The following is a 15,794-nucleotide window of genomic DNA, read 5'->3' as shown; positions in this document are numbered from 1 at the left end:
TGAGTTTTGTTGAGTATAGGGCTCTAGAAGTATACTTAGAGTCCTCCTGCTAGGTAACTCTTCAATTTGAAATCAGTTTCCCCCTCTCCCTATCATGCACAGCTGTTTGTATATAATACATTTTGTCATATAGCATGCTGTGATCTGCACTGTTAATATTGCTGGTCAAGGTGTGTTTTTCTGTGGTTTCTTTTTTCATTATTTCTCATATTTTGTTAAAGTTTCAGTTACAGGTTTTCTCTTACAAGCACAGTTGATCTGTTAAAGTCACTGAAGGTCTGATCTGGCATTACTGAAATCAAAGGGAGTTTTTTCACTGAATTTCATCAAGCAGAATGGAATTCCAAAGTGAGAATCCATTGAGATGGATATCTCTGAAAAGAAATAATTACGTATGTGTAAGAATGTGTCTCTGAGGATACACAAAATAACAGATTGCCTTGAAACCACTCTCCTCCCCAGAAGTGAAGAGATTGACCTCATTCCTTTCATGTTTTAATTGGTTAGTATGTATGGAAGTACTTTTCTAGTTTCAAGTTAATGAGTGAAGGATGGCGGGGCATGATAAATACTTCAGCAGTTGTAGGGTGAGAACTCCTCACCAAGCCAAACACAGAATTTGGGTTATGGGAATTCCTCCTACATCTGAACAGGTGTGTGGAAGCAAAACTACAGGTTTTCACTGAATTATGTATTTTCAAGCAACTATTACACAGAACAAAATAAATTTAAAATTAGAATCTGGATTTTTTTTCCTAGTGTATGTCTTTTCTGTTACTGATGAGAGTCAATGCTGCATACTTTGTGGCAGTAAGAACTGCAAATTGAGTGGAAATGTCTGAGGAGTTTAAGAAAACATTGTTTTTTTAAAAAAAATTCCCTTTTTGATTTGAAGGAAAGTCGAGTATTACGGACAGTACCTCTTCTAGCTGCTTGCCTTCCCCGAGACAAGTGTAAAGTCTTGATTGGGCGACGTTTTGGTGAAGATAGGTAAGCAGTATTGTTGATTTGATCATTGAGTGTGCTATGGATGCTGTTGCTTTTAGAAACTACAGTGAATATTTTTGCTTTTTCTGTGTGTTTACTGCAGTGCAATGCTCAATCTCTTTACGAAGTTGAAATACAGTACATCATTCTTTTTTCACCTTTTTGGGCTATTTCCTTTTAATTAGTGTAAAATCTACAGTTAATTTTTGTCTATACAAGCCCTTTGAAGGTGGGGAGTCAAAAGTTGTTCACTTGTTCACATGAAGGTGCTGTTGTATACTGTATGTTCATTTTTGCCTCTTTTCAGCAGCCAGGTGCTGTGACACATTGACAATAGTTGAGAATGCAAGATGTCCTTTTCTTACCTAAAGCCAGTAAATGTCAGTGCAGCCAATACTCTGTATCATTCCTGTCCACTCATGATGTCTACAAAAATTTTGAATGTTTAGACAGTTGGTTTGCAGTGACCATTGCTTATCACAGTGTTTCTAATAGTCTCATTGGTACCTTATACTACTACTTTATAAGTATACGCACATCTTTGGGGGTCTTCTCTTTTTACTTAGTTACTTCCCTGAAGAGCTGAAAATCTGTATTTATTTTTTATGCTTGCATATTTCTTAGTATAACAATTGATGGTTAGTAAGTGCTACTGAAGTACAAATAATAATCTGCATAGATCAATTTAAGCCTAGTCTGCATTGCAGAACCTATGTTGGATAGCTATGCTGGCATAGCCCCGAGTGAAGATGCAGCCTACACTGATGGAAGCAGCTTTTTCTGTCAGGCTGTGTCTACACTTGTGTTCCTCTTTCGAAAGAGGTATGCAAATGAGGTAAATTGAAAATGCAGATGAGGTACAAATGTGCATATCTGACACCTCATTTGCATATTCTTATTTCGAAGTAGCTTCTTTCAAAAGAAGAAAACCAGCGTAGACACTGCTCTTTCGAAAGTAAACCCCATCTTTGAAAGAATCCTTCCCTTTCTTTTGGGGGAAGAAGGATTCTTTCGAAGACAGGGTTTACTTTCAAAAAAGCAGTGTCTACACTGGTTTTCTTCTTTCGAAAGAAATTATTTCAAAACAAGAATATGCAAATGAGGTGTCAGAGATGCAAATTTGCACCTCATTTGCATTTTCAATTTACCTCATTTGCATGCCTCTTTTGAAAGAGGAATTCAAGTGTAGACACAGCCTTAGTGTATGAGCATCCCCTCCCTAGACAACTTTAACTCCAGCTTGGTCTACACTAAACCTTACAGTTGACTACAGGTGCACAATTCTAACTACATCAACTGAGTAGCTAGAATCAACGTATCTGCAGTTTGTAGTCCTCGTGAGGGGAGTAGTACATCGGGGTTGACTGCGGTCCATCACAGTACTGACCATGCTGGCACCTTCCAGGAGAAAGTCCTCCATCGCCCTGCCACAGCAGTCCCCAACCCAGCATCAATCACTGGATTCCCAGCACTACCCGGAAGCAGAAGAGGGTACAGCTCTGCTGTGGTCTCTGAGAAAGCAGTCTTCATTAGAGACTGAAGGGGAATCCTTCACCCTGACAAAAAAGTACCAGTGCCTGACTTACACACTAGACTTTGGTACTGGCCTTGAAGCTGGAGTTTGGCCCCTGGGCCATTGGCCAATGCACTGGCAATATTGGAACATATGGCAGTTTTCCCTCGTATGGGGACCCCCTTCCCAGCATTTATACTTGGCAGTGTCTTAGAAACAAGCCACTGTTTTGTTCTGACTGGCAGTGGACCCTGATTCCAGTAATGACCCCAGAACCAAGGTCACTGAAATAGACCCAGTGGATGTGCTGTGGATGGAAGAAGAGACACCAGCTCTTCTTATGTGCTAGCTTTCATCCTCCTCATCTCCAGATGAGGTGGATGTGGTTTCTGCCAGGTGACTTTATCAAGATCTGCTGAAACAGGCCACCAGAAATTCGAGGCTAGAAGCTGAAGAGAAGAGGAATCTGTGTACAGCCTGCCTGTGTCCTGGCTGAATTGGCTTCTGCCATTGGCCCTGCCAGTTAATAAGGCAGTGTTGGGACCAGTCATGGTGCTATGGCTCATCTCTGTTGCCTATCTCAAAAAGGGGCAGAGAAGTACTATATGCTTGCCAGTGAGTTTGAATACCTGCACTAGTCTTGTGTTGTCTGGTGATATCCACGGTAAATGAGTGTGACAGACAAGGGCAGTTCTGTGTAACCTCAAAGAATTAAGAGGTTGGATCTGTTTGGGCAAAAGGTGTATTCCAGAGACAGCCTCCAGCTTTGTATTTCTACCCAGCAGGTGTTGCTGGGAAGGCATGATTTTAACGGGTGGCCTCAATGGACAAATTTGAGAACTCTGTCAGAGGAGTTGAGGCAGGATAAAACAGAACAAATTTAAGAGTCTGATTAGCTGATAAGCATTACAACGGTGAAGTTAGTACACAGCAATTCTGCAGTTGAAACTCTTCCTGTCACCTTTTCATGATCATGTGTTTATAAAGGAGCACGACAAATTAAGTAATTCAAAATCCTGACCAGTTTGAAAATTCTGGAAGTACAGTACCTAAAATCAAGGGGAATTTTCCTTATATTCTCAGTTTAAATTAGAGCATCTGCTACTTTTTTTTTTTCAGCTTTTTTGAAGCAGGCAGTACTCAGGAGGGAAATGGGCTATTAAAGAAAATCACTTTTTTCATATACTTTTTTTTTTTTTCCCAACTGACACTGAGATGTGAAACCTTTAAAAGTGTAGCTGTGATCTGGGGATTAAATGGTGATGTTCAGAAGATTCAAGTTTATAAAATATGGTTTTGTTTACTCTTGAGACTCACTATGATGGCTGCTCTGACTGAATTGGAAGGCAAAATTAATCTTTCTACTTCTTGTTGCAGAAGTGTCCTAAACCAAAATGTAGGAAACAAACACTTTATCATGTCTTAATACAAGGAATGACACATGAGGGTAGACGTTATTGTTTTAGTTACCTACTTTGTAACCAGCTTAACTAATCTTCATTTAATTAATTTTAATATGAACATATTTAATTATTCTTTGTTCTGGTGGTGAGTTTAATAGACAAAGGTTAAAAAAGAAAAAAAGCAAAATATAAAAGAAAATATCTTTCCATATCTTTATCCATTTGGACATAATCGTTGTAGTGCAAATCTTGTGTGTGTAGTTTAAGAAAGAAATGTGTATTTATGGGTACTAAATTTTCCAAAAAGTCCCACACCCAGTATCTCCTGTCTAGACAACTAAATGAATGGCATATCTTTCACAATTGTTCTACATAGCAACTTCGATTAGGAATACCTGGCTGTAGCTGCATGTGCAAAGTCCTTTTGAGAAATCATGTCCTATACCAATATTTGAGAAGTAGTGTATCATCATAGTAATGCATGTGTGCAAAGAGGCAGATGCAAAGCATGGCCACTTTATGTAAAGTGGCTTTTAAAATGGCATTTTTGAGGTACATATTTGTGTCTCAGCAGCTCCATACAGTAATTGTTCACTCTATAAATAAATATATTTTTACTGCCAATCCTGCACACTGTAATCGGACCTATAAGTCAAGATCTTTCTCTCACGTGCATCTTCACCACATCAAAGAAAGGCACAGTTAAGTGCCATTAAGTTAACTCATTTAAAGTGTATTTTAAAAGTGATGATGCATGAGAAGACAAAAGTCAGTTGACCTACACCAAATTAATTTAAAAACAAATGGAACTAAAATATGCATGTTACAAAAATATATAACCTTGTTAGCTTGTTTTGTGTTAACTGTGTCCCTGTATAATCTGACTACAAGGTTACGTTGAGGTTGATTTTGTCTCCTCCTATGCTATGTTTAGAAGGTCTGTTCTGCCAGTTTAGTAGTGCTGGGCATGGCTCCAATAATGCCACTCTTGGTAATGAGCTCCACAGTGTCTGGTTGTGTAATTGGCCCACTAATTGCAAGGTACTGAACACCTCCAAGTGAGCTGTTCAGTGTCCTGCCTCCATGTAAGTGATGGATGCTGGAGAGTTTCATTATCTGGTAAGATCAAGCCTATAGATGGTGAGGTCCTTATTGCAGGGACAGTGTCAGTTGTCTGTAAACCAATTTGCCCACTTATGACACTATTTAAGTAATAATTGACTTGCAAATTTCAGGATTTATTTATGGAACTAGCACTTACAAATATAAACTTTGTACAATTAAATGATGTGGCATCACTATAACCATTTTTCATTGACAATTGTCAATCCAAACTGGATCATGTATACTCATGAGAAATCTAATCAGGTGCCTGATGAATCTGCTTATGGCTGGCAAGCCTAATTGAAGAGCAACACAGCTTGGTTAAATTTCACGATCCACATGTTGTAATGAGTTAGAGTGCAAGATTGTAGCATGCTGCTTTCTTCTTTCCTTCTTTGCTTCTATCCTCGCTTTGTTTCCAGACTCCTCATGTTGAGCTGCAGCCAGTGCCAGGTATTCCCTCTAAGCTGGATGGTATTCTGTGTGCTCCCCCAAGCTTTTTGCAGTGACGCCGAACAAGTCACTGGAATTACTGAGGTTGTAAATGTAGAATCTCATAGTTCTTTTTCATAAAACAGCTGAACCAAGGTTCAGAATAAAAATATAATATTCACATTCCCTCATGTTTTAATTCTTAACCATGGAATTGGAATGATGCATTGTTGTAGTAACTATTAAATATGCATTAAATTTGGATTTTTGTTTCTGGAAAATAATGGAAAATATTTTCTGTGTTAAGTATTCACCCTCAATCTGATGAAGTCATTACTTATGCTGAAACTGTTTTGTGTATATTTTTTTAATTATTTGTAAAAATGTAAGAAGACTTTTAATCTGTAATAAATAATTCAAAATGTTCAGTGATGGCTGCATAACTATGAACATTCCCTAAAGCAAATAAACTGAATTTAGCTCTTTATCTAATGAAAATTATATGCTGTCATATGGGAGATCTAAACCCTTCCCTAGTCCTTGTGTTTTGCTCATTGGGCTGATTGTAGCGTCAGTATCTTTTACCTGTTATTTTCATGTACCCATTAAGTTTTCCTTTCTGTTTGTTGGTGCCTCATTTAAGATGTCAAAACCACCTTGATTTTTTTTAAAACAAATGCTAAGTTCTATGGACTTCAATTAGAGTTGTGGGTGCTTCACTTCTCTGCAAATTAGACACTAGAATTCTCAAGTCGGACACCCAAAATTAACAGCCACTTGTGAAAATTTAGTTTCTAGGCCTTTTTTTGAGTTTGTGGTAAAGTAGCACCTCCTAGTCCTCTGCAGATTCCTCTGCATAAGGAAGAGGATTGAAGGCTATAGAAGGGAGTATAGCGGATTGGATAGTTGAAGTTGGGAGAAGATAAATTTTAAGAGCTATAGGGATGAGACATGGTACCCATTACATACATTTTCCCTTTCAGAAAAGCAAACCTAAAAGTGCTCTGCGTTCATGGTTGCAGGTATCCTGAATTAGCAGCTGTGTGCAGAAATTCAAATACTCTAATTCTGTATCCTGGAGCTGAAGCAGCTAATTTGGAGGAAGTGGCATTGGTCCTCCCAACTCCATCCACAATCATCATCATCGATGGAACGTGGAGTCAAGCCAAAGATATATTCTACAAAAACTCTCTTTTCCGGCTTCCTAAACAGGTAAGATATATTGCTTTGACTTGAAAGTGTAATACATGTTTTCTTTTTCAACTAGAAGTATTTTAACTAGACTTGGTCAAAAGCTATCACTTTATCCCATGTAAAATTTGTATGTTTAAAATTTTTGTTTGTCCCAATTGGAACAAAATGTCAAAATAGTGGCGTTTTTCACAGAATATAAAGTTCAAAAAATTTGGATTTTTAAATGTCAGAATTTTCGTGTTGAAATTACTGAATTGAAATGTGTCATTCTGGTGTGTTGAACAGAATCAAAACATTTAATTTTAGTTGAGTTTAGTACTAATCCATATCTTCCTGAGCTTCATCACTCCGTCCTAGTTCCTATACTTTTCTCTGAGCTGAGTTGTCCAGCCAGAGCTCTTGTCCCTTGGTGCATGAATCCCATGATTCACCACACTGGTTTATCTGGAAGAAGAGAATGTGGTGCATCGTAGGAAATGTAGTTCTTCTTCGAGTGGTCCCTATGGATGCTCCACATTAGGTGTCAGGCTTGCCCCGGCGCCACAGATCAGAGATTTTCAAGCTGTATCTCTTCAGGTCACACGTGTGCCGATGCACGCTGGTCCTTCATGCGCTTTTGGTCACATGCGCGATCTTGTCCACGCCAGTTCCTCTCAACCACCACCGTCTGCAGGCAGAATTTGCTTCGGCTCCAATGCCTAAGACAGATAATACATTATTAGTTCCATTATCAGTTTTTCGTTAAGTTTGTTCTCTTATTAAACTGTTTTAAGTTCTGTATATAGTTATAAAAAGAAGAGAGGGAGGAGGCAGTCACCTTCCGTGGCCTGCTACCTCCACAGATTGTTGAATTTTATCCGTTTTACTAGCTATTAGTAGCTGTTAAGTACCCACTAAAGTTACAAGTCATTAAGTATCTGAGAAATGTCGTTGCCGGGGTTTAAGAAATGTGACTCGTGCCGCAAAACTATGCCTGCCTCCGACAGCCATAGCAAGTGTATTCACTGTTTGGGAGAGACCCATGTCCCGCAAAAATGTTCTCACAGCTCCAAACTGACGGCCAGAGTGAGGAAGGACAGGGAGATGAGGCTAAAAATGATTCTATTTGACAAGGCTCTTCAGCCTGAGTCATCAGAGATGCCCCATGGGGAAGGGCTGTCAGGGCCTCATCAGAGGAAGGCAACCTCTGTGATCTCCTTGACGCATAAGAAAAAGAAGATATCCTCTGCTCGATCCTTGCCAGTATTATCTGCGAGAAGGGCAAGAGAGGCACGTGGCTGACGAGCGCTTGCTGTCCAGGGCAGTGCAAAGGCCACTGGACATAAAACAGTGCCTGGGGCTCAGACCGGCAAGGAGCCAGCACCAAGGACCCTGCAGGCACCAAAGTGGCAGGCACCGGAGGCCGCGGCACTGAGACTCCTGGCACTGAGAGCACTGGAACCGGAGGCTATGGCACGGGCTCCGACGGTGCTGGAGGTTGCTGCCCTTGCGGAAACGCAGGCAGAGGCACCGAGCGTGGCACCGACAGTTGTGACATCCGCACCGAGATCTCAGGCACCGGATGCATCGGCACCAACCAAACAGCCACACAGGCTGGGCAAGGCAAGGGATGACACCCGGCACCACGGTCCATTGCCAGACCTTCTTATGATGCCACTCTCATCCACTTCTCCACCTGATGTGTGTATCACAGAATGGTCGGCAATACCACCAGCCTTCCTGAGACCTCCATCTCCATTTTTACAACCACCTTCTCCTTGGCTTAGACATCCCTCGCTGGTTGCTTCAGAGGAGCTGCATGAGCATCTCGGCCGACGTCCATATCATCTTGGAGATCATGCTCCTCTCAGCACTATGCATACAGGCATCAGTCATGGTCCAGATCCCCATCACCGGGTCCCTGCCCTTGCTACTACAGTCACTCATATCATGGTGAACATCACCGGCACCGGGGCTCAAGGTCAAGGGATAGATCCCCGCTACAACTTTCGTCGCACAGATATTTCTACCCCCTCCCTCTAAAAACAGCTCACGTCTCTCCACCAGGAATGGGTCCAGAGTCCTTAGACCTTCCTCTGGAATCCCTAAGGGAGCAGACACAGGAGGTGTCTGAGGAACAAGGGGAACCATTTCACACCGATGCCTCCTCGTCCTCCCCATACAAAGCGGTTATTCCAGGGGATATGTCCCCCCAGGTCATCTCAAGCAATTTCAAGAGCTCTTTAAAAGGGTAGCACAGACCCAAGACGTACAGATTGCAGAGGTGCAGGAGAAACAGCATAAGCTTCTCAAAAACCTGAGACCCCCCTGCATCATCAAAGATTTCCATCCCACTAGATGAAGCCATTATGGAAGCTGCCACAAACATATGGGAGACCCCAGCCTCCATTCCACCTACAAACAAGTGGGCAGACAAAAAGTACTTTGCCCCATCCAGGGGGATGGAATTCTTGTTCAGCCACCCCCAACCGAATTCCCTCGTGGTGGAGTGTTAGCTGGTGGCCGGGTAATGTGTGGTGAGGTATTCCCCTGGGTCCTAAACAACCCAGATTTTTACTGCTGGAGCAGGGAGCTCCTAGCACTCTCACAAATGTCCAGGCTGTGGTAACCAAATGGTTGAAGTTCTTTTTATTGTGCCGGCTGTGTTGTAGTGACAGAGAGTAACGGCAGTCAGGCTTAGATCTTAACTAGTTACAGGTTTATTAAGCTACAGTTATAAGCGTGCGGTTACAAAAGGCTATTGTCTACTTCTTATATGCTAGCAGAGTACAGGTGTTAACAGGTTACATTACAATCCAATACAAAGATATCTGTTACCATCTAACACAATGATATCTTAATATAACAACATCTAGTTACAGAGCTCTAATTCTTTTTCTGTGTACACCAAAAAGGAGACCTTAATGTGGGTGTATCTTACCCTCCTTGCGTCTCTCGATACCAGCGTAGCCAAGCCGGATTGGTCACTCAGTTCTGCGGAAAGACGAATACGAGGTTGGGCGTCCCCAGTTGCGGACCTCGGGAGGCAATCACCTGACCTGACCAGCAGGTAGTTGGGTGGAATGCACTCAGAGTCAGAGTGCTGCTGGGCCCATCTTTATACCCTTTAGGTCACGTATTCTCTTTGTTATCTGTGGTGCCAGATCGTACTGGTCTGTCTTTTGTGACACCAGCTTTTACAAGGGCAATTCTTACTTAATTTGCACTTGTAAGACAGGAGATAAGCAATTTGGGAGTACAGGACATTCTTTTACAAGGGCGGAGATTTCCCTTCTGGGGATGGCTGTGTGGGTGCATCAAATCCATCAATGCCAGCTGGGGTAATTTCCTGAGGCCCCCCTTATTGACAGTTAGCCTGCTAGCCCTCTATCTGTGTTTTCTGTTTCTCAGGGTCACGATGAGCCAGCACATCTGGGCCTCAGTGAGAGACATCAAAGACTGTGCTGTTTAACTGCTGTTCAGTGCCCTGTGTGCTCTGAGGCACCTTAGAGGGGAGGCAAAAGCTGGTCTGTAGTGGGGAGATTTTGTCTGGCTACATGGAGTCTTCTCAGCACAGATCAAAGACACCACAGTACAAATCCATGGGGTCAGACAAAGAAACAAAAAAAGCTGGACTTATTCGTAAGGAAGGTATATTCCTCTTCCAACCTGTTGCTGTGCATGGCCAGTTATGCCGCCCACCTTTCAAAGCATAATTTTGACAACTATATGAGATTTACCTCACTCATGGACTTCCTCCCGGATGATAAGAAACCAGTCCTGGAGGCAGTAGTCCAGGAAGGCTACGTGGCCTCACATACGGGTGTCCAAATTGCCTTAGATGTGGTGGACACAGCAGCTCGCTCTACAGCCACCGCAGTGGTGATGCACAGAGAATCATGGCTCCAAACATCTGGCATCCCCAAGGACCTGCAATCAAAAATCGTAGACTTCCCATTCAATAGGGAAAAGCTGTTTGCTGCCTCTACAGACTCAGTCCTTCACTCCAGCAAGGACTTGAGAACTACGCTGAGAATGCTGGGAATGTACACCCCTCCTTATAGGAGGAAAAGATTTTATCAACAACAAAAATGCTCCACCTACCACTCGCAGCACCCACAATACCAGCGAGGCTACAATCAGGGACCCCACTAACAATAGCAGCAACAGAGGCCACCTAGGTGACGTCCCCAGCAAGTCCGTACATCAGCAGTGCAGATCCCTAGGCAACAAGTTTGACTGCTATGTTGAGGACCGCGACACCACGAACATCCTTCAGTGCCATTCACAGCATATGTTTCACCACCGACTCAGACCATTCTACCATTAATGGCAAACTATCACTACCGACAAATGGGTATTGGAAATGTTGCCATGGGGTACGCCATCCCATTTCGATCCATGACCCCACCAAAATCTCCTACCCAGTCCCTCTTCAGGGAACCCTCTTGTGAGATGATGCTAAAGCAGGAGGTAAACCACCTCATATCCATAGGGGTGGGGGAAAGAGACCTGGACGAGTTTCAAGAGAGGTGTTTTTACTCCCGATATTTTCTCACAGAGAAGAAAACAGGAGGCTGGAGATCAATCCTGGACCTACAGGTTCTCAATCGTTGTCTCCGCAAACAATGTTTCAAGATGACCACAATCGCTTCCGTAGTCATGGCACTGGATGATGGGGACTGGTTTGCAGCCCTTGACTTACAAGATGTTTATTTTCATATAATGATCCACCCAGCCCACAGGCGCTTCCTCCGCTTCACAGTGGGCTCAGAACACTTTCAGTACAGAGTCCTTCCCTTTGGTCTCTCTTCAGTGCCCAGGGTCTTTACCAAGACACTTTCCATAGTGTCAGCTTACCTGCACCGACAGGATGTATTCATTTTCCTGTATCTGGAGGACTGCCTGCTGAAGGGCATCTCATGGGCAGATGTTCTGCACATGATAGGCATTACCACAAAGGTTTTTCTCTCACTGGGCCTAGTCATCAACTTCCAAAAATCAGTGATGGAGCCCACGCAAAACATAGAATTCATAGGGGCATGCCTAGACTCCATCACATCGAGGGTATATCTGCCCGACACATGTTTTCATGCCATTCAGTCCTTGGTGCAAGTGCTGATGTACAGCCCTGCAGTACCAGTCCTAACTTGCTTGCAGCTACTGGGATACATGGCTGCCACCACGTTCATGGTACAGAATGCCAGACTGCATATATGATGCCTTCAGCACTGGTTGGCAATGGTATACAGGCCAAAGATACATGCCATTCACAAAAAGGTGTCGCCCCCAACGGAGGTGCGAAAGTCTCTGGCATGGTGGGCAGACCCCAAGAATTTGCTATAGGGGTGCCCTTTCACCAACCGCAAATCACGTTTTTTCTCACAACAGACGCCTCCTACATAGGATGGGGGGTGCACATGGGCAGCAAATCGACACAAAGGCTATGGTCCCCCACAGAGATGGCATTGCACATAAATGTATTGGAGCTCAGGGCGGTGTTCAACGCATGCAGGCACTTCCACAAACACCTGCAGAACAAGGTGGTCGGTGTCAACACCGACAACACTTCCACAATTTTCTACATCAATTGCCAAGGCAGAGCCAGATCCCATGCACTATGTTCAGAAGTGGTCCGACTGTGGAATTGGTGTATTGCAAACAACATAATTGTAAAAGCCTCTTACTTACCTGGTGTCCACAACGCGAGGGCAGATCAGCTGAGCAGGCATTTTGCTCTCATGCACGAATGGGAGATCCATTCCGATCTGCTCCACAGTATATTCGATATATGGGGGTTCCCTCAGATCGACTTGTTTGCCACCTATACCAACAAGAAATGCCCTCAGTACTGCTCCAGAGCCAGCATTGGGTAAGACTCACTGGGGGACGCCTTCCTGCTCTCATGGAGGGGCCCCTTGCTGTATGCATTTCCTCCCACAATACTTATTCACAAGATCCTGGAGAAAGCAAGGAGGGAGAGCCCCAACATGGGACCGACAGCACTGGTTCCCTCTACTACTACACATGTCATGCTGTCCATCATTCCCCCTCCTGATTGTACCAGACCTCCTCACACAGGACGAAGGGACCATAATACACCTTCATCTTCGAATGCTCTGCCTGAAAGTATGGCTAATCCATGGCTCAGTGCCTTAGAGAGAACATGCTCAGAAGGGGTAAAAGAGATCCTGGAATGCAGTCAGTGGGCCTCTACCAGGAAGGCTTATGCTTACAAATGGAAACACTTTATATCCTGGTGTCTGTCCAAACAATTAACTCCTCTAGAAGTCTCCATTCCTACAGTTTTGGAGTACTTACTGGACCTGAAACAGGACAGACTCGCTTTATCATCACTACATGTCCACCTTGCAGCTATATCAGCTTTCCAACATTCGGCAGATGGGTCAACTCTATTTGCCCATCCCATTACCACACGGTTTCTAAAGGGCTTCGCAAACTTATACCTTCCTGCGGAAACTGTTATCGCCTTCATGGAGCTTGGATCTGTTCCTTGACACACTGTGTAGACTGTCAGGGATTTTTTCATCCCCTGGGCATCATCGCCCCCGTGGGTCAGGGGAGGCAAGCCTTTGGCCATTAAACATCAATGCAGGCACAGGTAGAATCTAAAGATACATAGGCTGCCATTTCGCAGTCCCCTGCAATGGTCACTCTGTGTCAGTTGGTTTCCCTGGTAACCTGAACTCATAAATAATTTATAACCTGGGATTCAAAATCCAGGCCTCTGATTGGGCACAAGTGGAGAGTTGCTAGAAACTTCCACTGGCTGGAGGACCTGGTTGAAAACCATGGACAAGATCATGAATATTAAAATCAAATAATGAATTATGTATGAAATCAAGGGATAAAAGCAGGCGCAGCACAGTGCCCAGGGTTCAGTCAGTCTGGGCAGCCGCTCCAGCGGTGGAGTCTTTGTGAAGAGCTCCTGTTTTTTTGAAGAGCTCCTGACTTTGAAAGAGCTGAAATCACAGAGGCGGCTGCCCTTTAGGGGGTGCCTCCTAAAGCTGAAATCACTGCAGCACCGGTCTCTGTGGCTGAAGCTGTGCTGAATGACTGGAGCTGCAGCTCACCTCAGGGGCAGCTGAGCTCTGAAGCGGCACCATCGTTCAAGTGCCTCCCCGAGCCCCAGCACCGCACTTGCATCTAGGAGCGGCAAGTGGGCCTTCAGGCGTACTCACCGGGTGGCAAACTGGCCCATGGCTTCTGCCACGGGTACTGCGTACCTGGTGAGGAAACCGGAGGCCCACCAACGTCATCTCATCGACGCCGCTCCTACAGCCATAACATCGCCTGGCAGTGCCTACCTGGACCATCTCATCTGCAGTAACACCACCTCCGCCATTCTAGCTAACCTATCTGACCACTGGCCACTTCTTCACTAATTATTCCAAACACTGGACTTGACTATTCACTTAAATATGACTACTGGACTTGACCACTAACTCTAGATAAAGACTACTGGACGTGTCACCTTTAATTTAACTGTGTATAGGCCGGGCCTAAAGGCCCAGGGCAGACTTTCCCTTGTAACATAAATGTAAATACCAATGTTATGTTAAGTATGTTAGTATTGCTAGTATTAGGATAGATAATTAGTATAGCCAATTAATATACAGATAAGTAAGATATTGATTACCCTATCCTACCCCTATTGTTTAAATTCGCAAGCTATCGCAGTACCGGGTGGGGAGTAGCGCCCCCACCCGGACTGTCTTCGGAGATAGGCTGGTAACCACTGGGAACTCCAGGTACCAGCCAAGGCTGGTGACCACCGGGAACTCCGGGCACCAGCCGCGGTAGCCTGAGAATCTAAACATCCATTTCCATTTACCCACTCTCTTTAATTAATGTATATTTGTATATAGGGTTATAGTATAATAGGTTAAAGTCTAGTTAATATAGTATGGTATAATACAATATAAATGAACATATAAGTTTCATTAATAGATAGTTATACTTAATAAACATAGTAAGTTTGTTTGCCCCTAACATCCCCTGTCTCAAATTCTTCCATTCACTTTTGCTCTCTCCATCTCCGTCAGTTCCTTCCCCCTGGGTGGCCCTCGGTCGGGGTCCGGTGCATCCTCTCGGGTCGGCGCTCTTGCCCAACATCGCACGTGGGGTCGCGGCTGGGTCTGGCCGGGTCCTCGGACCCCTTTGGAAGGGTGGGGTCTTGCCTTCCAGTCGGCTACCCAGGGTCAGTTGGAAGCTGCCCAGAGCGGGTAGAGAGGCACCTAGTCCCGACATAGACCACCCTTCAAACTATTGGCCACTGTCTCCCTCTGACTACTTAACATGAAAACAGCCTTTCTTCTCGCCATTACATTGGCTCACAGAGTGAGTGAGCTGGCAGTGATAATGGCAATGCCACCCTATACAACCTTCTCAGAGTAAGCGGTGGTTCTGCGCCTACACCAGACATTCCTTCCAAAGATCTCCTCAGAGTTCCACATTAACGAGTCTATAGTTCTACCATCCTTCTTCCCGAGACTGCATACCTCGAGTAGGGAAGTGCGGCTGCACCCACTCAATTTGAGGAGGGCGTTAGCCTTTTACATAGACAGAACTAAACCCTTCTGGAAGACGGATAGGCGGCTGGTGTCTCTTGCACTCAGATCAAAAGGGGAAGGGCTATCATCACAAAGAATTTCAAATAACATTGTATCCTGCATAAAAGTGTGTTATGAGCTCTGTAAGACCCCTCTGCTAGTTCCGTCCAGGGCTCACTCTACTAGAGTGATGGCAGCCTCGACAGCCTTCTTTAAAGAAGTCACACTAAAGGACATCTGCAGAGCAGCGACATGATCATCCTATGTCACCTTCACCAGACACTATGCGATTCACTGGGCATTGGATGAGGATATCGCCAGCAGTCCTTTCAAGGGCAAGCTGCACATAAATCCAGTACCCACCTCCATTTTTCTGGGGTCACTGCTGGGTAGTCACCTAATGTGGAGCACCCATGGGGACCAGTCGAAGAAGAAAAAGAAGTTACTCACTTGTGTAGTAACAATGGTTCTTCAAGATGTCCCCGTGGGTGCTCTACTACCCACCTGTTCCTCCTCGTTTCGGAGTTCTGCTTTATGTTTTCCAGGAGCACACGGGCGGTTGGTTAGGAACTGGTGTGGACTGGATCGCGCATGTGACCGAAAGCGCAC

At 44.3% G+C, this 15,794-nt stretch overlaps 1 protein-coding gene across 2 annotated transcripts in view; it reads left to right on the top strand.

Moving 5' to 3' along the window:
• Positions 1-15,794, top strand: part of DTWD2 (DTW motif tRNA-uridine aminocarboxypropyltransferase 2) — a 172,446-nt gene that overhangs the window by 75,633 nt on the left and 81,019 nt on the right. For both annotated transcript variants that reach the window (XM_074994121.1, XM_074994119.1), the window contains exons 3-4: positions 896-990; positions 6,462-6,651. In XM_074994121.1, the coding sequence (XP_074850222.1) occupies positions 896-990; positions 6,462-6,651 (285 nt within the window). The remainder of the gene's footprint in view (positions 1-895; positions 991-6,461; positions 6,652-15,794) is intronic.

This window comes from Carettochelys insculpta, chromosome 5 (genome assembly GCF_033958435.1).
Source record: "Carettochelys insculpta isolate YL-2023 chromosome 5, ASM3395843v1, whole genome shotgun sequence".
Classification (NCBI taxonomy): Eukaryota; Metazoa; Chordata; order Testudines; family Carettochelyidae; genus Carettochelys; species Carettochelys insculpta.
This window is presented reverse-complemented; position numbering and strand designations above follow the sequence as displayed.